The following is a 24,020-nucleotide window of genomic DNA, read 5'->3' on the forward strand; positions in this document are numbered from 1 at the left end:
TAATGAAAAAGTAATACCAAACACATGTATTAACAAACAGCCTGAAATGCATAGTGCGTGTTCCACCCAGTTTACGCTGTGTGTGTGTGTGTGTGTGTGTGTGTGTGTCGTGTCCATAAATACATAGTATGTACAGTAAGTGTTGTCTGTATGTGTGTCTCCATCCAATCTCTCATCCATTTGCATGGCTGTCATGAGATTGACCATCTGGATCACACACAGCCACCGCGGGGATGGGGCGTGAGTGTGTGTGTGTGTGTGTGTGTGTGTGTGTGGGGGGGGGGGGGGGGGGGGTTGGGGTCCTGAGAGGATTTGGAGGACAGAGAGATGCAAATAGATGGCATTCCGCCGATGCACACTACAGAGATGGCTCATCAGATAGCAGTCACGATCCACAAGTTCACAACGCGATGATGCAACGCAGCAGTGGTTCTCAACCTCTTCTGGATCAGGGCCCACCCACCTGACCACTCAACAGAGCATCTTATGATCAATCAATCGATTGTGTTCCCGGCTTGGATCAATGGGACTAACGTAGTGGACTTTAAGTTCCTATTTAGCAGCATCCATAATGAAAACATTTCAAGCTTTTATAGCAAAAATACCATGACATTGATTTTTTTACATTATTTCCTTTCAATATTAATGTTATATTATTATTAAAATCTTAGTGTTTTGTCAATTATTTGGGGGCCCGCTTGCAAGATCCTCACGGCCCACCAGTGAGCCCCGGCCCACTGATGCAACGCAATGTGAGCTTGTGTAGCTCTTCCAAAATATAAACCAGGCTTAACCCATTTAGACCTGAGGCCGATTCTACAAAAGTCTTCTAAATCCTAACAGTTTTCGAAAAAAAAACATATGTTGTTTTATCAGTGGTGCTCAAAACGTTTTCATGTCAAGGACCCCCAAAATGATATGTATTTGGCCACGGACCCCCAGCAAAGATTTGAGTTGAAAATGTATATAATAAATATATTTTCAAAGATGTGCACAAATAATAAAAAAATGTCAGAAATAGCCGATCTACAAGCTCATGGCGTGGCACGAAGTGATGTGCTATGAGCTTGTATATCTGCTATTTTTGAATAGCCAAAGTATAATATAACGGTTAAAGTTGTTAAAAATCTAAAATGGGTTTTAATGGGTTTGTTCCGTCTGAAAAACGGAACACATTTGGGGGTAGAGCTTGGAAAAAGGTGTAGTTAAGAGTGAAAGTGAAACATAAGTTTCACTAAATAAGAAGAAATGAAAGCGGGAAGAAGAAGAGAATGAGAAAGGACAACAGCCCACAGCCATTCACGCCAGACTGACTCAGTATGACAAAATAAATCATACTCAGTCAGCGTGATAAAATAAAATACATAGTAGCCTGGGAGGTTAACCTTATGCATAGGCATACAAATGTGCAGGCACATAAATGCAACCATGCGCATAATAAACTGTACTGTACAGCCATAATATTTACATAACTCTCACAGGGCTGAGATATTCAAAGCGATAAACCGTAAACCAACATGGCCATAAAAAAATGGGAAAGAACCAGAGAGATAAACCATTTGTTACCACCGCGCTCTGACTCCTCTGGTGCGATATCCTAGACCAATATCATATTATAAAAGTGATGGGTCGCACCCAGAATGGCAAGAGTGAGTTAACTTTTGTATTGTTATTTCTTGTTTGTCCTTTGTAGCCTAAAGACATGGAGAAGAAATAACAACAGAAAAGTTTACTCACTCTTGCTATTCCAAGGAACCAGAGAGACCTTATGAAGTGTAACATTCATGCCTAGGTATATTCCTAGAAATAAGCACATGACATGAAGAGGAATTCAGCTCCACAACAATCCTCTTCCTTACCTGACTCTCCAGTGTGTTCTTGTCATCGGTCAGTCTCTGTGACGTCTCAGTAGCCTGAGGAACCATGAAAACATCTCATAGTGAACATTGCACATTCAGAACTCTTTGGATTCAGACTCTTATGACCAATCTCAACCAAATATTTCAACAGTTATTTTCACAGCAACATACTGTGCATCATTAAGGGGTCCCTTGATTTGTTTGTCATTTCAAGACCGAATTGATGTGCTCATGGAAAGTTATACAATGACTTTTGTTTCGTTTTTAGTGTTAACATGAACAACAATGAAGAAATGAAGAGTGTGTGGCTTTTGTATGTTTGGATGTCTAATAACAGCCTAATGTAGTGATCTGTGTTGTACCTACGTTTTGTTAAATACATTGTCGTCTCCAGAGTTCAAAACATTTAATAGCTGATTTGGATTTTGGGTAGTTTATTGGGATCGCGTTGATATACGATCAGATCAGCAAATCAAATCTTAAAAATTACCAGAGCAAAATGTACTATACAATTCAAACAAATGTTATAATATAAATACAATGGTATAGTTTGTAAATTAAAATAAGACATCATTCGTAGCCTTTATTATATGATTTATTTTTGTCACATTTGCAGTGGTATCTTAGCCTGGTAAACCCTCCCTCCAGAAATCTCATTTGTATTTTATTAAATGGAAATGAGATTTCCGGAGGGAGGGTTTACCAGGCTAGTGGTATCTTGCCTGCCTCTCAGAACAGTATTCAACTAAATAATGAGTTTGTGATCATAAAATCATCTCAACAAACATTCTGTCAATAAAAAATATAATGTTGATTAATGAAATAATATCTTTAACAAAATAAGCACAAGTCCTTCATCTGTGATATCAACCTTCACAAGTAATTATGGACTTAAGTATCTTGCATTTCAGGACCACTCAAATGTTATGCAAATACAGAGGAGCCTATTAGATTCATTATATTTTATTATAATTCCAATATGATTTATCAAGTGTTACAGTATGTATTTAATCCTTAAATATAATTAAGGATTATTATTTTAGTACAATCCAAAGAAGTAGGCCTATTATATCCTTACAAAATGCCTCTAAATTGTCTGTGTTCCTTACTGTATGTTGTTCTTCATATCCACTAGGTGGAGATAGCTAGTATTAAAGCACTGATATTCAGGATCTGGTAATCGGGTGATCCTATTCTGAATTGTTTTGAAATACCGGGACAAATTTTAGATTGTCTGATCCTGGGTGACAAAATATTGGATTTTAAAATCTGATCAGATCAGACAGATGAAAAGTTTGGAACTCTAGGGCCCTGATGGGACTTCTAAATCATTGTTGTCGGGCAGAAACCTTGTATCTCCATATTTCAACTTTTTATGTTTTTGGGGTAAATTAATGCCCTATTTCATCATACAAGAGTGTTGCACAAAAGTAGTGAAAATAGCCGATCTACAAGCTCTCGTGTCGTGACGCGTTGTGAGCTTGTAGATCGGCTATTTTCACAATTTTTTTTGGACAACATTTATACAGTGATAAATAGACAAGCAAAACCTACTTGTTTTAATTGGTCTTGGATCTCTTTCTCTCTGCACTGGCTCTCTGAGCTCTGCGTTTGGTCGTCTTTAATCGCCTGCTCCATCCTCTTCTCCAGCTCTGACAGAACATAACATGGGATGAATTCATGAATGAATAAATTCATATTGCACTCAGTGGCATAAAAAAACATCTAATCATCTAATCCACCGTTTCCCAAACACTGGGTTGGGACCCATGCTTGGGTCGCGGACCAATTTTTTGGGGTCGTGAGTAAACATATTTTTTTATTCGTTTCCTACATACATTTTTATTATTATTTCAAAAGATTAAAAAAAAAAGTTTAAACTAGGAAAAAATCACAACTTTTCATCAATTAAAAAACAATTCCAACATGTTTCAAAAGTATTTCATAAATAAAATAAAGAAATCTAATAATTGCCATGAATAAATAAATAAATCAAGTTTAAGAAGTAGTGAAAATAGCAGATCCACAAACTTGTAGATCTGCTATTTTCACTAGTTTGGGTCTCGGGCAAATGTCTAATTTCTCTTTTGGGTCTTGAGCTAAAAGGTTTAGGAACCACTGCTCTAATCAATGTCTATAAGTTGTCACTAGACGACCACATTACCTGCTGTGACCGTCGCTGATCTTCGGTTCTCCTCCTCCGCCGTGTCAAGCTTCTGTCTCTGAAAGCATGAAACAGCTGCTTGAACACCAGCTACACACTTCCTACATAGTAAGTAACCTTCTGTCTCCTTCACTTAGCCGGGAAAGCAATAACTACATCTACAGTGCTGTACATCCACAGAAAACAAACAAGTGAAAATCACTGCCTCTCTCAACTGGGTCAGTGTCAAGAATTCAAGACTAGACATTTTCATATAATATGAAAAAGGGAATTGCCGAGCAGGTCTAAATGATCCAACTTTTAAGCACATAAGCCCTATTTTATTAGCCTGGAGTCCAGACTGACTCGCTACGTTCAGAGTTTTTTTTTTTTTTTTTACTTTGCTTCTCAGTCTGGGAGCCTGATTTCCGAACGTCAACTGTTATGTAAGCCATTGGTTCTCAAAGTGGGGTCCGGGGATCCCCAGGGGTCCTTGGGGGGGTACCAGTTGGTCCCCAGCAAAATGTGTTAATATAGTGTCACAATCATTGTAACCACTTTAACCATGTTATACTTTGGCTATTCAAAAATAGCAGATATACAAGCTCAAAGCGCTATGAGCTTGTAGATCTGCTATTTTTGAAAAATCCATGGCACAAAATATTTTTGAGATGGGGGGTCTGCAGCCATACATATCATTTTGGGGGTCCTTGACATGAAAAGGTTTGAGAACTACAGGGTTAGTGCTAAACGAATCCCAGTAGGAAGGGAAGTGACTTGAATTTTACATTGGATTGCTCTGGTTCCGCCCCGCCCACAGACCAATCAGAATCCTCAGCGCCTGGGTGTCTGAAACCGCTCCTTTCACATAATAGGAAGACAGGAAAAAAATGAAAAAAAATCCGCTGTCTGGATTCCAGGATTTTATACTGCGGACATAGCTGAGCTACAATCTACACCGCGTTGTTGGCTTGTACACTGTACTATTTACACTGTTTTTAACAGTGGAAATAGGCCCAAAAGGCCAAAAATAGGGTTGTTGTCAGGTTGAATGTGGTTAAGCACTACAGTAGTGCCCCTATACTGTAGATAAGACAGCTCATCAGATCAAACACTTTATACAACTGCAAATCAATAACTTATGCTGTCTTGTGATAGTTGCAAATCGATTACTCACTCCTGTGTGTGTGTGTGTGTGTGTGTGTGTGTGTGTGTGTGTGTGTGTGTGTGTGTGTGTGTGTGTGTGTGTGTGTGTGTGTGCGTGTATATTACTATACTTGTGAGGTCCAAAAGTCCCCACACAAGTATAGTAGCATTTGAGAAATAGACAGTGTGAGGAAAAGTTCCCAGGTCCTCACAAGAGAAATGGTTGTTTTATGGTTAATATATTTTTTTTAAGTTAGGCTCACAATTAGGAAAAGATTCAGGTTGATTTAATTGGTTAAATGTAGAGGTTAGGTTTGGAGTTATACTTGATTTATACCTAGTTGTGTGCCACTGTGTCGTGCACTGAAAATAGCAGATCTACAAGCTTGTAGATCGCTAAAAATGGCATATATAAAATTGGCGTCCGTCCGTGTGTGTGTGTGTGTGTGTGTGTGTGCGTGCGTGCGTGCGTTGTGTCTCACCAGATCAGTTCCAGAGAACTCTTGTGTTGTAGCAGCTCTTTCCGTTTGCTCTGTCTGTGTCTGTGTGTGTGTGTGTGTGTGTGTGTGTGTGTGTGTGTGTGTGTGTGTGTGTGTGTGTGCATGTGTGCGCAGTGGCAGACTTAGTGATGAAGCCCCTAGGCCTAGTATTAGGTCCCTGGCTGTGGCTTATGCAGGGCATGGGGGGGGGGGGGTAGATTTTGTTTTTTAAGTGAGTGGTTCTCAAAGTGGGGTCCTTGGGGGGGTACCAGGGGGCCCCCAGCAAAATGTGTTAATAATATATAATCAAAATCAGTTCAACCACTTAAACCCATATACTCAGTGGTGGGTTCTACCGTCAGATGCTGTGTACGTCGTACACCTTGAGATTTTTTTTCGTCGCCACCGTACACCTTCAAAAACTGTTCAAAACAGCGTGTCTGAGACGCTGATACGCTCTGATACGCTAACTGCCCAAGGCTGGGGGGCAGCAAGAATGTGTGGGCTAACTCTGAGTTGATGGCTTATCATGTGTGAAGCTATTGTCCTTGAGGTGATAAGTAATGGCTGCGACGGAATTCACACATTAACAATGCCTTGTAGAGGAAGCAACGACTTGGTCGGTGCCTTAACCAGTGTTGCCAGATATTGTGAGAGAAACAAGCAAACAGGTCTATGAAAACAAGCCCAAAAGAAGCGAGCCCTTCGCCCTTTAAACATAATACATTGGCTATTTGAAAATAGCCTATCTACGCCTAGCCTATCTACGCGATGCAACGCTTTGTGAGCTTGTAGATCTGCTATTTTCTTTTAAAGAAAAATTTAAAACATTTGGAATATTTTTGAAACATTTTAACAACACACACAAATCTTGTATGGGGTCCCTGGCATAACATTATTTTCAGATGGAGGTCCATGCAGACAGACACATATTAATTTGGGGGTCTTTGACTGACCGAATAAGCAACTAATATTTAAGAAACAAACCCTAAAAAAAAACTCGCACCGCGCAACCACCAATACACCAACTTTACAGAAAAACAAGCCCAAAGTCGCTTATAATAAGTGGACATGGCAACACTGTACCTAACCTGGGGAACTTCACCAGGCTACTTCACTGCCAGTCAGTCCATGTGGAGTGGACGTAGAGGAGATAGTCTCCCGTTTGACCACTTGATCACATTATAACTAAGAGTATCTGCGGTGCGAGAGTCTGATGGATAAATAGATCTGACCATCGACTCTCTCTCTATGCATCTATTTATAGAAATCCTTGCGCTCTTATGGAAATAATCGTTGCGTTGCATTGAAAATGCATCTAAGCTTGGAAGTGGTTGAGCTCAGGTGATCAGACATCAGTAAGAAAAATCAGTACAAAAGAAAAATCAGTACAAAGCATATTGCGTGTGGGCCACACACGCGCGCGAAGCGCGCGGAACATTTTCACATTCAATATTTTTGTGGGCCACACACGCGCGTGCAATTTTTTTACATTTAATTAATTATAGACGCGCGCATGCCGTGCGTGTGGGAGGCAGGGAATAATCATAGTATACCTTAAAAAAAACCTAGAACACAACACTGCATATACTGTTATGTGAAAATAGCTGATCTACAAGATCATGACGCATTGTGAGCTTGTAAAGTAGATCAGCTATATTCCCAAAATGTTGGATTTTTTTAAAAACATTTTAACAACACAAATCTTGTATGGGGGTCCCTGGTAGAACATATTTTCAGATGGAGGTCCACGGCCAAATACATATTAATGTGGGGGTTCTTGATATAAAAAAAAAGTTTGGGAACCACTGACTTAAGTCAATGAATAAAGAGTAGATTGTGGTGGTGGCACTGCCAGCATGGATGCTTGGTTCTGTGACAGGAAATGCTGATGCTGATCACCACCATTGCTGTCGTCGTCTATTATCATCAACAAAAACTACTAGTAGTACTTAGCACTAATACAAGCATCTGCGCTAGTTGGCGCTACTAGGTTAATGGGTTAATGTTAGCGCCACTACTACTACAAGCACTAACGTCTGTAGCAGGCAGCACAGCGCTGGTTGTTGTTGTCGTTGCTGTAACAAACCATAACATCAGGTGCGGCAGCGTAATTGAAAGGAAACTTAGTTAGTTTGGAAGTTTTATTTATGAACAAATATGTTTTACTCCTTCCTTGTGCGCCACTTTCAAAGTGTCTTTTCTACAGTGCGCTCCCTCTTTAGTTCCTGGAATGTGACGCTGTGGCGCTCTTGGTGCATTTGAACGCGTGATTTTTGAGGGGAATTTGGAATGAACAACTGTTTATTTATATTTAAAAAATTCTAATTTCAGGAAATCTCATGAGCCTAACCTTGCCTAGTGGTAAGTCCTCCCCTGTGCGGGCTTGCATGTCATGTCGTGTCGTGTCGTGTCGTGTCGTGTCGTGTCGTGTCGTATCTCACCAGATCAGTTAGTTGTGCTTCCAGAGAACTCTTGTCTTGTTGTACAGACTGCAGCTCTTTCTGTTTGCTCTCCAGATCCACACTCAGCTCACTAATCTGCAGGAAGGTACAAACACATTCAGGGCTGAAACTAATCCATTATTTTATTAGCCAATATTATATCCATTACTTTTATGAAAAATCAAAAAGCGAAAGTTAATTTTTTTAATATCAATGAATCGATTAACCACTATTTTATACACTATTTTGATATGAAAATGGCAGATCTGCGAGCTGCAGATCATCCATTTTCTATATTTTCAATTATTTCTGGATATTTTTGGAAACTTTTCACATATAATGACATGCCCAAAATAGGGATCGATTATTTTATCGATTATTTGATCAAATTATCGATCATGTTTTTACAATCGATTAAACTTATTAGTTTGTTTACCTGTTGCACTCCTAAAACACATTCACACACATGTACCTACAGCACTTTCTTAACCAGTTCTTCGCGTGGTCTAATTATAATAATATCTGGAATGTATATAGCGCTTTTCTAAGTATTCAAAGACGCTTAACATGCGTGTGGGGGCCAGGGGAGAGGACACCAAAAAAAAGAAAATAACTTTATCAGGTAAAACTCCGATGGAAGCAAAATATAAGAAGTTTACCGTGACAAAAGTGTCTGAGTATGAGAACATTTAAGGTACAAAATAGTTTATAGAGAAGCGGACTGAAAACTTTGTAAATGTTTAGACTTCTGTTTGCTTGATATCATTTTCCTGTGGGAACCAACTCTGCTTCCTTTTCTGGGGACTTTCGGAATAAGTGGCCCGTAACATAATAGAGTGTTGAAGACATTCGAGTTGTAAGCTGGCCTGTATGTTCATGTGAACAAGAATCAAATTAAAATAAGTAATAAAAAGTAATAAAAATAAGGTACAAAATGTCTGCCATCACCAACCCTTTTCTCCTGAGACGTGGCCTGGCTCTTGAGGCTGCTGAGCTGCTGCTGGGACAGAGACATGGCGTCTTCCGTCTGCTGGGACGCCCGGAGCCTCAGCTGCATGTCGGCCGCCTCCCTCTCCAGCTCCATGATCCTGGAGCGCTCCGACACCGTGGCCACCTGCGGCGGGACGGGGGCAAGACCACCATGAACGGCAAGGTGGAGGAGGGACATCCCATGAGGGGAGGCACAGAGAGCAACGTACTGTACTGTACGACAGAGCTGGGTCAAAATAACCACTTAATCACCACAAAACTATTCTAAATTATACACAATCAAACACAACATGTGTTTGACACGTTGTGAGCTTGCATATATAGGCTAGTTTTTATTTATCTTTTATTTTCTCCTATAATAACAACATGCCCAACATTGGGATGCCAGGGTTAAAGAGGTTAATAGCCGTGCTTTATCCTAAAAAATAGCAGATCTACAATCATCGCATTGCGACACATTGTGAGCTTGTAGATCGTCTATTTTCGGCATGCGACACTGTGATAAATCAGCCTTTAAGGACCTTGCATGGTGTAAATTATATCTTTTGTTAAAATAAGTGTTAAATAACTGTATATTCTGATGGTAATCGTTGCTATAGTATAGAGTATAGAGTATAGAGTATAGAGTATAGAGTATAGAGTTCAGTAACAGGGGTCTCCTGTTACTGAACACTACTGTATATATTATAGCAATGCTTATTGATTACTATCAGAATGTAGAGATTTAACTTTTTAACAAAAACAATGTACATCTTTCTTTGGTGGCCTCGTTCAAGCAGCCCTCTCCAATGGATGAAGCAAAATTGCATTACTAAAAATGTGGCTTGCTATATAGTATGTGAATCTTTCTCAAACCTGCTATAAGAATGGTTCTTCTGCTAGGGTTGAGGAAAGGAATAGAGTCCACACACTGGAACAAAGCTCCTCGTTCAAATTGTTTATCGGATCAATATGGGCGATATCCAATTACCAATTATTTGCATGGTCAAATCAACCAGTTTGCAGAAGGGATTATCATACACCTGTAATACAGTAACTGTGATTTTGGGTGCAGATGTATACTTTAATAAAACAGTGCATTCTTATCACCTAATTAACTTGGTCTACTGATGCACAAATTAGTTTAAACAAATTTGTTAATGATTTTGAAAGCTTCTCCAGAAAACACGGATTGAATCTTTTCAGCTTCACATTCAAACATGAATATTATCAAATACAATGTCATCGATATATTATTTTGAAAATTATTTGATACCAATATTGCATTTTTAACCTTCTGGTGTCTGGCATTTTGTTTTAAATGACAATCCTTTTTCGTCAGGGCTGGTATGGCCGACTTAGACGGATTAAGGCCGATTTTACCAAAAATCGGTGCATCCCTATCAACAACATTTCGATCCTTACAGAGCTTACCATACCTAGTACTAAGAAGATCTGTAACAATTGAAACCTTGTTGTTCCAATAAGCAATTTGGACGAGGAGCTTTATTCCAGTGTACATGGACTCTATTCATCTCCTCATGTTCTACTTTATATGTCCTGCACACTTCGTTTCTTATAAAACCTGAATAAAATGGAGGATCAGGGTGCAAATCGCACTCTCCGTCTCAAACTTGCACACTGTCCAAATATAGCGAAGCGGAAACCCCCTTAAGTATTGTACACATGATGGCCTAAATGTAAAAATACCCCCCCAACCCAGGGGTCCTTGAGAGGGTTCACGGGGGTCCCCAGCTAAATGATTACTACAGTAGTATTCAGACCCTCTAGACTTAGTAAGCTGGACTTGACCAAATCTACACCAAATCTCTTCGCCCATAAATAGCTGATCTACAAGCTCACAACGTGTCACAGCATGACGCGTTGTGAGCTTGTAGATCTGTTATTATTGGGCTCAAGTGATTCTAAGCCTACAGTGTTATCATCATCCTGACAGACAGTGCTTCTGTGGCTCTGGGGAAGGCGGGGTTCAGATATTCAGTATTACCCTAGTGTCCTCTAAGTCCCTCTGGAGTTTGTCTGCTTTGGTCTTTTCAAAGAGCAGGCTCTGCTCAAGCTCCTTTATTGTGCCATGCTCCAGTTTGATCTGCGTCTGTTAGTAAAAGAGAGCAAGAAATAGAGAACAGCAGAAGAACACACACACACACACACACACACACACACACACACACCGAGGCCACAGTGACATGCTAGCTTTGTGCCACACTCAGAAAGAGGACAACAAAACATCATTGACCGTTAATCCACACAACGGCCATTTTAGTGTTACGTCATGAGACAGATTTGTACAGACATAGCCTAAACTACGAGCTTGTAGATCAGCTTTTTTCGGTATGCAACTCAGAGTATAACTTAATAGGTGTATTTCACTTTCAAACATGTTTGGGGTCATTTTATCGTCTACTCAGGCTTTTGTGTGCACCCCAGACAGTTTTTTAGTTGCTTTATTCAGTATTTAGATATTTGATATTCATTTTACCAGACATGCCGCCTTCCTATACAAACCCATTGTAATTCGAGTTACAAAGGTCGTTAGACTCATTGAAAACACAAATCCTTGGTTCTGGTAACTGATATTGTCCTTTTTTTCAATTACGTTTTTCATTTATTTTATTTTGAAGGGGGCGTGTCTGATCAAATTAATATCAAATATCTAAATACTGAATCAAGCAACTTAAAAACTGTCTGGAGTGCACACAAAAGACTGAGTAGACGTTAAAATGACCCCAAACATGTTTGGACAGGAAATATCCCTTTAAGCAACACGTAAGAGCAAAATGCCCGCCATGTGAATATGGTCAATGAAAGGGAGAAGATGAGGAAGTAAGGAAACAGACATATGCATGTATATACAGTATGTATGTAATGCACTGTATGTTGTATGTATATCAGTGTCACTGTTATCCGGGAACAATGGAATAGGGATGAGTATTAAACCCAAGATCAAGCCCAATCCAAACCAAACTCATTCTAAAGTTATTCACCTTAGTCTTTTAATGCAGATGTTGTTGCTGCTGTTGTTTTTTCCCGTTTCAGCTTCACCCAGCTGATGGCTGCTCAAATGGTTATGATGGAGCCCTTGGGAGGGCCCCAAAAATATACTGTATGTTGGTAACTTGTTCAAATGTTATGTTATTCAGATGCATGTTGTTTAGACAGATGCTAGGGTCTGATGTTTACCTGGTATTCTAGTTTCTTTGAAGCACTAAATTGTTTTCTTTGCGCTCTACTTATGGGACTATTTACTATTTCGTTGACTGACTAGGGTTCATGTCATTTACTCAGATATCACACTCTGGATAAGAGCGTCTGCTAAATCCCTAAATTGTTAAACTGTCAATTATCTTCTACTCCAATGCCAAAAGGGATAACCAGAGATGGATGATACAACATCAGTATTTCCAAAGGGTGACAAGGACACAGACAACACAGACAGGAGGATGAGATAAAAAGCATCAAAACACTCGAGGCGGTGTAGTGGTTCTAATGAGGAAATGCGAGGGGACAACCAGACGGCCTGAGAATGAATGACAGCGCCGTTGAGAGTTGCCTAATTTATACCCCATCGTGAGACGCTGCCCTATGCCGAAAATAGCCGATCTACAAGCTCACACGTGGACTTATGGATCGGCTATTTTCGGCGCACGACACAGTTGAACAACAAAGTATAAATCGGGCTTGAGGACAGCTTCATAAACACCATACATACAGCAATCGCAGGGGATAGTAAAAGCTTGACCAGCATACAGTATTTCGATAAAGCCTTAGCTCTTGGAAATGAGTTAAGTTAAAACACAAAAGGTCATCATTATCATTATTTATGATAAGATATAATCAGTGTTCCACGATTATGGACAGCAGCAGGAGCCAGTTAACTTAATCCATTAAGACCGGGAACGCATCTGTGTGTCATTTTTAGATTTATTTGGCTATTTTTGAAAAATCAAATATTTTTAACTCATGTTACAACTTCTGGGGGGTCCATTGAAAAAAAACATTTTAGTCCCTTGAAAAAAAGTATATTGAGATGGGGGTCCACGGCCAAATACATATCATATTGGGGGGTCCTTGACATGAAAACGTTTGAGAGCCACTGATAACAGCAACATAGGTTTTTTTTTTTTAACTGTTAGGATTTAGAAGAAGATTTGTAGAATCCCCCAGAAGCAAAGATTTGAGTAAAAAGTGTTCACTTTGAATATATATTTAAAGATTTGCACTCAATTTCCACGATTTCCCCCCAAAAATAGCAGATCTACAAGCTCATAGTGCGGCGAGCTTGTAGATCTGCTATTATTGAATAGATCTGCTATTTTTGAATAGCCAAAGAAATCTTAAAATGCCACAGATTCTTTCCCGTTCTAAATGGGTTAACATTTCAAAGCAGCCTGCAGAAGGAGAGAGAGACGGATAGCAGGGAGCCGACGTGACGTCAAGTCACTACTCTTTTAGACGAAGAGAGAAACCAGCGGGAGAGAGAGAGAGAGAGAGATGAGAGAGATTACGAGAGGGAGAGAGACTAAAAATATAACATTGGTTACCTCAAGGTCACCTCTGGTGATGCATGCCTCTTCCACACGGAACTGCAGGTCCTCCACTTTCCTGTTAAAAAAAGGACATAATTAAAAGGTGCAGTGAGCGATGTCTTTTGTTTAAAAAAGTGTTAAATAGCTCTAAATTCTGATAGCAAGCATTGCAATCGAGTGTTTGTCCAGTAACAGGGGTCTTCCAGTCTCTCCAGCTCTTTAGTAAAGTGAGTTCTCTCTCCAGAGGGAATGGAGACTTGTTACTGAACAATCATTCTATAGCAATTGTTACAATCAGAATGTAGGAGTTTTAACATTTTAACTAAATACTTTTAGATTTAACCCAAAAAGAAATGACTTACAGTACCTATAAATCTGTATAATTGTCATCTCTGTGACAATGACGTATTATATTTCTATTGCTAATGGGCTTTTCCCCCTTTGTTGTTGTACCAATTCCCAAGTTGCCCCACACGCTTGAAGCCCCCGTCACAGCTGACCCCTACAGTTTGTGATGACGTAGGGTGTAGGTGAAGCATGTGTCTCCGCCGAGTCACAGCCGCTTCTTTCACCTGACAGGGAGGAGATTCACCGGGAGGACGAACATGCTATATCAGTGGTTCTCAAACCTTTTCGTGGACCCCCACATTTAAATGTATTTGGCCATGGACTCCCATCTCCAATTTTCAGCCAGGGACCCCCATAGGAGAACATGATGTGTTGTTAAAATGGTTCAAAATGATTCCAAATGTTTCAAAAAAAATAAAAAAAATAATAACAAGCTCACGACATCGGCCAAGCACGATGCACCACAGAGGATTCAAACCCCCAATCTCTGCGGTGGTGCATAAGTCACCCGGAAGTGACTTATTACATTTTTGATGACAAAGCACAGACAACTGCAGACCAAATACCGTAATCATGTTAGCTGTCAAATGTGTCTGACTCTGATCACATCTTGAACCTCTGTGCTCTAAAAGACAGAACAGAGTAATTCAGGGATTCGAATGCTCACAACAGCCGAAAATAGCCGACCTACAAGCTCACAATGCGTCGCAGTGACATGCTTTGCGAGCTTGTAGATCGGTGGCTAAACGGATCATTCCGTGAAAAGATGAAAACAAAAATATGTGCACACTGGTCATTCTAGCTCTTTGGTACTGTAGCTATAGTAAAGAGAGCTTGAACTCCAGTGTGTGCACATATGGTTTCATTTGTTCAGGTTAGAATAATACAAATCGGCACAACCGCAGAGATGATGGCCATAATGTTTGGCCGAAACGTTGTACCGACACTGTCTTTGTGTTGAGTAAAACACTTTTTGGAGCGATGCTGTTGTGAGGATTTGTATTATTTTGTAACTGTTAATCTTTGTCCAGCCAATTCACTGTTGAACTTCATTTGTTCAGGTCCCATCATGTGCGGACCAACACCACCACCCACCTCTTCTCCTCCTCCAGCTGGTTGAGTAGCTCCACCTTGTCTCGGTCTGCCGTCTCCACCAGAACACGCAGCTGATCCAGCTTGGCCTCACTATCTATGGCATACTGACACGCACACACACACACACACACACACACACACACACACACACACACACACACACGCACACACACACACGCACACACACACACACACACACACACACACACACACGCACACACAAGATATGCCTTAATATCACTTAACTGTAGATAAAAAAAAGTTATATTAGAACTAGTAATTGACGCTGCCAAATAATTGTAGTTAAGTAAAAAATACAATATTTGCCGCCTCACGCTACAGAAACAAGAGATAGGCTCCTGCTGTATGGGCCAAATGTCTCGGTAAGGCCGACGATGGTTAATTTAGGGACATAGCTCAAGCGTCGCTTCGCCACTGGAGGAGAAATGGTACGTACACAAATGGTCTCCTAACTGCACGCCGTCTGGCGGCAGATCTCACGTACATCCTATGTCATGGTGCTAGATCAATTGCGAGAGTGTGTTGCTGTGACAGAGAATGGTCGATACCAAAGCAGATTTTCTCTTGATTTGTCTCACTAAAAAATGCCATTTTAGTATCAAAATGTTGGGAAGATTGTGTGGCTTGTGACAATTGGGTCCAATCGGGCTAAAGAATCATTCAGAAGCTGTGTTCACATTCACTCTCCCATTGGAATTAATAGACTCCAACCTGTTTCCGGTCTCCTAAAGATAAATATTGTGAAAATAGCAGATCTACAAGCTCACAACGCCTTGCATTGCAAGTCGTTGTGAGCTTGTAGATCGGCTATTTTCAAATGTTTTGCCTCTTTCTTATATTATTTGACAATTTTTAGGTATTGAAAAGGTCTTAAAAGTCCTTAAATTGACACTTTACTGTCATCTGGGGACCCCCCCAAAATCATGCGGGGGGTCCCGACCCACAGGTTGAGAACTTACCTGGTCCTGTTCGGTCCTCAGCAGGGCCATCTCCTGCTGCACCTCCCCCACGTGGCTGGTGGCCTTGGCCACCTCGTGGCACTCCAGGTCCCTCTCAGCCAGGAGCTGCTCGATGTGCTGCTGCTTCTCCTTCAGGGCCTCCTGCAGGGCCGTGGTGCCAGAGATCTTACGGGCGTACCGCGCCGACGTCTCTGTCAGCTGGACACACACACACACATGACACTAATATTTCTGACCTCCTTCAATTTCCACACTTTCTGGTATGAACAATAAGGCCATCACACGCTTAGCACAATAACAAATGACACTGACCATCCCCTGTATCGCTACTTCTAACTCATGCCATCTGGACGTAGATATAGAACCTGTAGTGGGAAAAGGTTCATTTTAGCAGGAGTTTTGTCCCCTCAGCCATTGCGGCATTTAACAAACTGCTCCATTGATAGGATGGTTTTCTGTGTGTAGTCGGGAGTCGGGACCTCAGGTATTGTCTTGGTGTTGTGTCGTGTGATATGTTGTTTTGTGCTATATGGTTATGTGTTGTTGTTTGTTTTTGAACAGACTGTGAAGACAAATATCCCTACAGATTATTATTATTACTATTATTCAATTACCGTATATGTCCCGTCAAGGACACTGAGATCAACATGCAGGCCATGTGAGCTTGTAGATCGGCTATTTTCAGCTGAGATATTTAGTGTAGAGCGAAAACAGAAAGGTCACTATTATACAGCCCTGAGGGACTCCAGTAAATCAGGTATAAGTGATTAAACTTTGGGGGGATCGAGCCTTCTCTTTTGCTGCCCTCAAGCTCTGGAATGAGCTCCTCTCCCCCCCATGTTAAATTGTCCCCCCCCCACAAAAAATCGTCTTATAACCCATTTTTACTCTCTAGCTTTTAACCCAGTTTGAGAGTTGTACTCGGTTTGGTTTTATGCGTTTATTTGTGTTTTATGATTTTTATTTGTGCATTTCTCTGGTTTTTACTGTGTTTTTATGTTCTTATATGGTGTCTTTTAACTTTTTCGTCTTTAGAAGAGACGTAGAGAGATTTAAACACAGCAAACTCTTTTCAGTGTTAAATGAACACAGAGGATTTTACAGTGTGTACTTTGAGACCTGTTCAACAAGTGTTGATGCAACTCTATATTCTGATAGTAATCTATAGTAGAGTCAGTGTTTATTTAGTAACGGGGGACAGAAAATACATTTTCAGGTCAGGATCCCAGTTTTATAAATTTTTCTGTATCATCACTTAAAATGAAATTTGTTTATCATGCATCCTGAATGAGTTCTCTCTCCTGATTGGATGAAATTGGTATCCCGACCTGATCATGTGTTCTATTTACTAAAGACCGGGAGAGACCCCTGTTACTTATAGCTCTATAGAGTCTCATTACTCTAAGTAATGATCGGAATATAGAGCTATTTAACACTTATTGTTTACATACATCCCCTTTACAATATGTCATTTTTGTCAGGCAAAGGGGCTGTGTCAGCATCAGAATCAAGAAGGTTTTATTTGTCACCAACTCATACAAGTAGCGATATGTTGTTGGGACCGCGAAAGATTGTGCAACATCCTAACTCAGCCATAACAGTATGCGTGTCTCACCAGGCCGGATCGGCTGGGTTTTCCGCCGACAGACGAGGTGACGGAGCTGATGGAGCTCATGGAGGAGGCACTGGGGCTCCTCTTCAGCGTGGACCTCCGTCGGGAGCTCTTGGTCTTGGTAGGGGTGGTGCAGGGGAAGCCGATGCGCGTCACCTTGTGCACCGGAGCAAACAGTCCATACCGAGGTAGACACTGGAAGTACCTGAGGAGGACACTTCGGAATCAGATCAATCTAACCAGTAATAGCTGCTAGTTTAGAAGCTTTGTCATTGACACCAGTTCCAGAATTGAGTGGGTGCCATTTGTAAATTCCTTTGTGTTATTTTAACTCCGAAAGAGTGTACAAATCTAACCAAATGGACCCTTAAGGGGGTCCGTTTGGACCCTTACGGTTCCATTTGTACACTCTTCAGAGTTACAGTAAAACCGCAATCCGGATTTTTTTTTGAATAAACATTATTTTGATCAATGCGTATGACTAGCACATTTGCAGTGGTTGGAGATGGTCTGTTTGGGTAGGAACACTAGTGTTTGACAAATAGTATTGCCTGAAGCTCAAAGGGAAATATCTCCCCTGGACAAACAGGAGTTCCGTCTTAGCTCACTGGTAGAAATGTTGGTTATCAACCTGGGCTTGTATCTCCGGCTGGACATGAATCGTATGGATTGCAGATTTAACACTGGGATTTTACTGTGTATACTTCAGATCGGTAGCTGAGGTTCATGTCTTACCTGGTCCCTGCTACAGCTCCGTCATTCTTGCCAAGCGGTTCATCTAGCTCCACTCCACACCACTCTCCCTTAGCAAAGTCCGTCTCCCCCAGAAACCGTACCACACCTGCCTTGGTGCCGCCCACCTACACAGAGAGAGAGAGAGAGACAGTAACTATATGTCAAGTAAAAATGACTGCAGCACTATTAACCAGAAGGAATGATTATACTTGCCGCATCCACGTAGGTGCAAGGGTCTGTGGACAGTGGACGCAACGTGGTTGTGAATGTGATTATAGTACAGTTTGTGTCTGCAGACGCACACACGCTCAAGAGCAACAGCAACTCAGGATGCACTCAATACAAGGTATAATCTAATGTCCTTCTTCCACACAATTGAAGGACTTGTACCATGGTAAGAAAGAGGCCATTGTGACAAGAGATCTACCGTCCTAGTTTTACTCTATTTTGCATCATTTATTTCTGTGCATTCCTGTTTCCCTGCTTGTATTCTGCTTGTATTCCATTTAACCACTTTAACCCTAAATACTTCGTTGACCGGAGTCCCCCCCAACACCAAAAAATAGCAGATCTACAAGCTTGTCGATCTGCTATTTTAGCCGAATGTTCACGCCCAGAATAGGGACGCTAGGGTTCAAGTGGTTAACAAACCTGCCAATAAACTTGAACTTCTAGTTCAAGTCTTGTGTTGTCACATTAAATATAATACAGCAGGTAGTGACAGATCTCAACCTCACCTCAAACTAAGTACCTAATTGTATTTTCTAGTGCATGTGCAGTCAGTGTATAAAGTATGATCAGTCATTAAATCTGGATGCACACAGATATCCCTGTGGACATGAGCTGCTGACAAAATGTACATCATATGACGCGAAAACGCAGATGCAGCAAGTATAGTTGTGCTTTTAGTGATGTGATGCTCCAAATTCAGCTGCTTCATGTGATTAACCCATTCAGACCTGAGGCCGAGTCTACAAAATGTCTTCTAAATCCCAACGGCTTTCTGAAAAAAAATTATATTACTATATCAGTGGTTCTCAAACTTCTTCATGTCAAGGACCCCCAAAATGTTATGTATTTGGTCGTGGACCCCCATCTCAAAATATGTTGTTCCAGGGACGCCCAGAAGCAAAGATTTTAGTTTAGTTCACTTAAAAAATGTAATTCAAACATTTACACACATTTTCATGATTAAAAAAAAATAGCAGATCTACAAGCTCGTAGCGCTATGAGCTTGTATATCTGCTATTTTTTAATAGCTAAAGTATAAAATAATGGTTAAAGTGGTTACACAGATGCGTTCCCGGTCTGAATGGGCTAATAACAGGTGTAAATAATGACACTTTAGCAGAACCTTAGCAACAACCCTTACCAGAACACGGTCTCCGAGCTTCAACTCTCGTCGGTTCTTCTTGGCTGAGTCTGTCTCTGAAAGGTTGGACACTGACTCACTGGCTGTGAGTGTGAGGGTTCTGGTAAGTGTGCCACTTGTCTTGATGCCACTGCTGCCCTGAGCTGAACCAAGAATACAACCTTAATATAGACATACATGCACATAATACAGTACTGTTTAGTTTGTGCTGTAGTTATATCATGCAGATAAAAACTGAGTATATCCGCATTCTTGTGAAAATGCGTCATTAAAGGGATGGTGTGTGATATGTTTAAATAGCTCTACATTCTGATAGTAATCATTGCTAGAGTTCAGTAACAGGGGTCTCCCCGATTCTGCAGCTCTTTACTAAAGAGAAAATACACTTTCAGGTTGACATACCAATTTCATCCAATCCAATTCAAGGAGAAAGAACCCCACTATAGATCATTTATCAGCTTCAATTTGATAGGGCTCCAGATCTAATTTTGTCTGCTCATGTCTTTGTTTCATCACTTCTAATTTCACTTAGCCTATTTATCATCTCTCCAGATTGAATAAAATGTATATTCTGTTCACTGGACCTATTATCTGATCTATTAGTAAAGTGTCTTACTCTTGAGACAACTTGTTGTAATTCAGCACTATACCAAAACTGAATTGAATTGAGAGATGGAAAGACGCCTGTTACAACAAACTCAATGATTACTACTCTATTTAACACTAATTTTAACCACTTGAACTCTATATATTTCGTTTTACATCAAGTAGCAAAATCAGAGATCTACAAGCTCACAATGTGCCGCCATGTGACACATTATGAGCTTGTAGATCTTGTATTTTCATTGAATGTTCTTCACTAGGTTTCATGTGATTAACGTAAATACATCACTTCCACCCCCTTTAATCTTTATTTTTTAGGTTAACGTGCAATACAAGTTCAGAATTTACCAGTGGAGGCTGGGCAAGCAGGTGTAGCAGGTGTAGCAGGTGTAGACTCAGGAGGTGGTGCTGTGTCTCCTTTGGCTGGACTTGCCTGTCCCCCATTTGCCTCCATCTCTGGAAGCTCGGTCCTAGTTAGTTTGGAGGGTCTGGTGAATATACCCCTCCCATCCTCACACTGGAAATACCGGACCCCCGCCACTGAGCCGTCATTCTTCCCAATGGCTTCATCCAGCACGATGCCTGCCCACTGCCCGGGGGCAAACTGTGTGCCCCCGACAAACTGAACGTACCCAGGCTTGTTGCCATTGACCCACACCTTTTCTCCTACTTGAAAGTCCCCCGGTCCATCCTGGGTGGGAGAGGACGCCCCCTCCGAGGGCTTGTCAGGAGGGACTGGCTTTGGAGTACCTGAAAAATAAAAGTAAGCATAAATGTTAAGTGATAGTTTTTGTGAAATAAATAATAATAATAATAATCATTTATGTTTACTAAAGGCTTGACAGAAGAGGAGACACATGATACTGAACAAACACTATAGCAACGATTACTATCTGAATACAGAGCCATTCATAGTATTTAACACTTATTTTAACAAGTGAATATCACTTACACCTCCTTTAATAATGTATTATTTTAAGTGTCAAGTAACACCAGGATACAATGACCAACATGGCCCTTTTCCTCTTCCTTAAAGCTGCAATCCATCAAACCCTGACCCCCCACGTGGGAGACCAAACATCTATTGCTCATCCAAGAGGCAATCTCTGCATGCCCAGTGCAGATATTGTGCTTTAGAGCTTCAGACATTATTACTTGTCAACCAGGCATCTTGCCTGCTAGCCTACATTTCTAAATGGAAGAGTAGGGAGACCAGTTCCAACCATTGCAGATGTACAAGTTATATTGTATTTAACCTACTCTACCATACAGATTGGTTAAAATAACGTTTTACTCATTAAAATAAGTTCCGGATTGCACCTTTAAAGTTGCATGTTCATGTGCTTATTCAGTTTGAAGCTACATCTTGCCCCCTCAAACACACATGTAAAGCGACATAATTTGCACCCTGTCAGAGTTAAATGAAAACTCAGGATGTCACCGTATGTAAGCAAGATCATACAAATAAAGATGCTGTTATTTATTGGAATAACTTGTGCTCCTTACCAGAGGAGGGGGAAGTTTTTGCCGGCCCCCCAGCTGGACGTCCTATCTTGCTGGGGGGTTTGAGTCCACTGGGCTTGGCTACACTCATGGTGTGTCGTCCTGTGCAGGGGTGGGGCACTCCGGGGGGTCCGACCTCATCAATGTGGGGGACTTAAAGTCTTCCCCACCGCCCAACAGTGCCCCAGCTTGATGAAAGGTAGCTGAGGAAAAAATAATTAAATTAGTGAATCAAATTGAATTATAAAAAATAGACTAAAATAAATGATCGAAAACAAAAATAAATATCTAATATATTACTTTATTCTGTACACAACAGCTGTGAGATCTCCAAATTACAGTGGATCAAGAGAGAAAAAAAGAAAATTATATTTAAACAATATGAATCCATCAGTACAACGAATGATACCAAGTCTGAGCAAACTCGTTTTCTTTCTTTAATGTCAACCCAGCAGTACAAACGCTATAGACTAAATAATACAAACAAAATGCATAATGTATTTGCATGTGTGCACTCTGTTTGAGATTAGTGTTGCCAACCAAGATACATTTTGACAGCACCAAATACCATATTTTTTTGCAAACAGCAAACAAATAAACGGTTTTAGTTTGATCTCAACCAATCTACCATATAAATGTATGAATGTATTGTGTATTAAAAGACAGTTCACCTCATCTGGGAGACATATATTAGATAGAAAATAGAAATGTGGATCTCTCTGCCTTGACTTCATGCTTGTGTCACATTATGTCAGTTTCCGAAATTCCTGTGCCAGGTAAGTGGCCTCATGGTCAGGAGCCTATATCCTGTTTCCTGTTTTCGTTGCGTGAGGCAGCTTGATGTACAAGTACACCCCATGGACATGATGCAATGGCACAGGAACTTAACCCCAATTCAACCCTTGACCCAATTGTGGCTGAAAGAGTGGGTAGATTTAAATGTGAATTTAAAATCTAAATCTGTGGATGGATTCCTCTACCCTAAACCCACAACACTGTCAGTGTTGTCCTATTTGTCCGTCCTATTTGTACTTGTTACCACCACGGTATCCATTATTATCAAAGCAATTATTGTAATCTTACACTATTCAGAACAACTGACAGCAAATCAAGCTGTAAATCTATAGAACATATATAGTTTATTACTACTAATGTAGCCTGCTGTGTGTTACAGTCTTGGCCTTTTACAGCAGTGTGTGTCAACATTGTGTTACATATTTAAGGTGTAACGTACATACTGGGTATGTAGTATGTTTCCACTCAACACCACCGACAGAATTACCAGTACCAGGCAGTACATTTGCGGAACTTGACAAAGAAAAATCTCTGGATATGAATTTCTGTTTCATAAATGAAAAAAACTAAACCTCTATATCCTGTGATTCTGAACAGGATATAGACACTACAGTGACTGGTGAGATGTTGATCTGTTTATTATATTATTTCACTGGATGTACTGTATGTGTTTCAATGCTGTGCTTCAAGATATAGCATGATATACAGTATGTCTATATATTGCATTAGAGTAGACATTCTGTTAGATAGCTAAGCCTCCACAGTAAAATCCTGTGTTAATCTCACTCAGAGAGTCCATTTGGTTACATGTGTACACTTAACTCTCAGAGTGAGATTAGAATCAGAATCCACTTTATTGTCACGCGACATGATTACAGGTGTGAAAGAGTGAGTGAAAAGATTTTTGGTGCAAGCTCTAAACATTGTCATTGTAGTTACATGAATAGTTAGAATATGGGAGAAAGAATAGAGAGGAAGGGAACACAGACCAGGTCAAATAACAGGAAGGCACAGTTAAATCAAATATCGTTGCTGTTGGGTGGAAACTCGGTCCAAAACCGTTCCTTTTTGTCTCCGCCAGGCCGAAGGCGTGGCAGAGACGTTTTGCACCCTGTCCGTCCGTGTGTCCGTATGTGTCCGTCTGTGAACAGCTAATCTCTGGCACGGTTGGCCCGATCGACGTGAAACTGTGCACACACACTCACTGGATGCTAGAGCAGAATCTCTGCCCCAACTTTTTCACATGAGCCTATTATAGCACCACCAGGAGGCCTACATTTTTTTTATATTACTCCTACAGATTTTGTCCAAACATCACACAAATCGGTACACAGTACAGTCAGATTTTTCATATTCCATCCTGATTGGCTAAAATTGGCTTCCAAAGTTT

The 24,020-nt window shown here is 40.6% G+C and overlaps 1 protein-coding gene across 4 annotated transcripts in view; it reads right to left on the minus strand.

Moving 5' to 3' along the window:
* The window catches only part of clip1b (CAP-GLY domain containing linker protein 1b), a 53,399-nt gene that overhangs the window by 25,498 nt on the left and 3,881 nt on the right, over positions 1-24,020 (minus strand). For 3 of the 4 annotated variants that reach the window (XM_080419773.1, XM_080419774.1, XM_080419775.1), the window contains exons 2-15: positions 21,839-22,038; positions 20,681-21,082; positions 19,730-19,872; positions 18,358-18,482; positions 17,626-17,827; positions 16,011-16,208; positions 15,031-15,134; positions 13,603-13,663; positions 11,049-11,153; positions 9,024-9,185; positions 8,072-8,167; positions 4,024-4,081; positions 3,414-3,511; positions 1,860-1,913 (exon numbers count right to left, since the gene is read on the minus strand). In XM_080419773.1, the coding sequence (XP_080275899.1) occupies positions 1,860-1,913; positions 3,414-3,511; positions 4,024-4,081; positions 8,072-8,167; positions 9,024-9,185; positions 11,049-11,153; positions 13,603-13,663; positions 15,031-15,134; positions 16,011-16,208; positions 17,626-17,827; positions 18,358-18,482; positions 19,730-19,872; positions 20,681-21,082; positions 21,839-21,926 (1,896 nt within the window). In that variant the 5' untranslated portion in view covers positions 21,927-22,038. The remainder of the gene's footprint in view (positions 1-1,859; positions 1,914-3,413; positions 3,512-4,023; positions 4,082-8,071; positions 8,168-9,023; positions 9,186-11,048; positions 11,154-13,602; positions 13,664-15,030; positions 15,135-16,010; positions 16,209-17,625; positions 17,828-18,357; positions 18,483-19,729; positions 19,873-20,680; positions 21,083-21,838; positions 22,039-24,020) is intronic. The other variant, XM_080419776.1, reaches the window with a different exon arrangement.

The sequence above is a fragment of the Gymnoscopelus braueri genome (genome assembly GCF_963280865.1).
Source record: "Gymnoscopelus braueri genome assembly, chromosome: 22".
Classification (NCBI taxonomy): Eukaryota; Metazoa; Chordata; class Actinopteri; order Myctophiformes; family Myctophidae; genus Gymnoscopelus; species Gymnoscopelus braueri.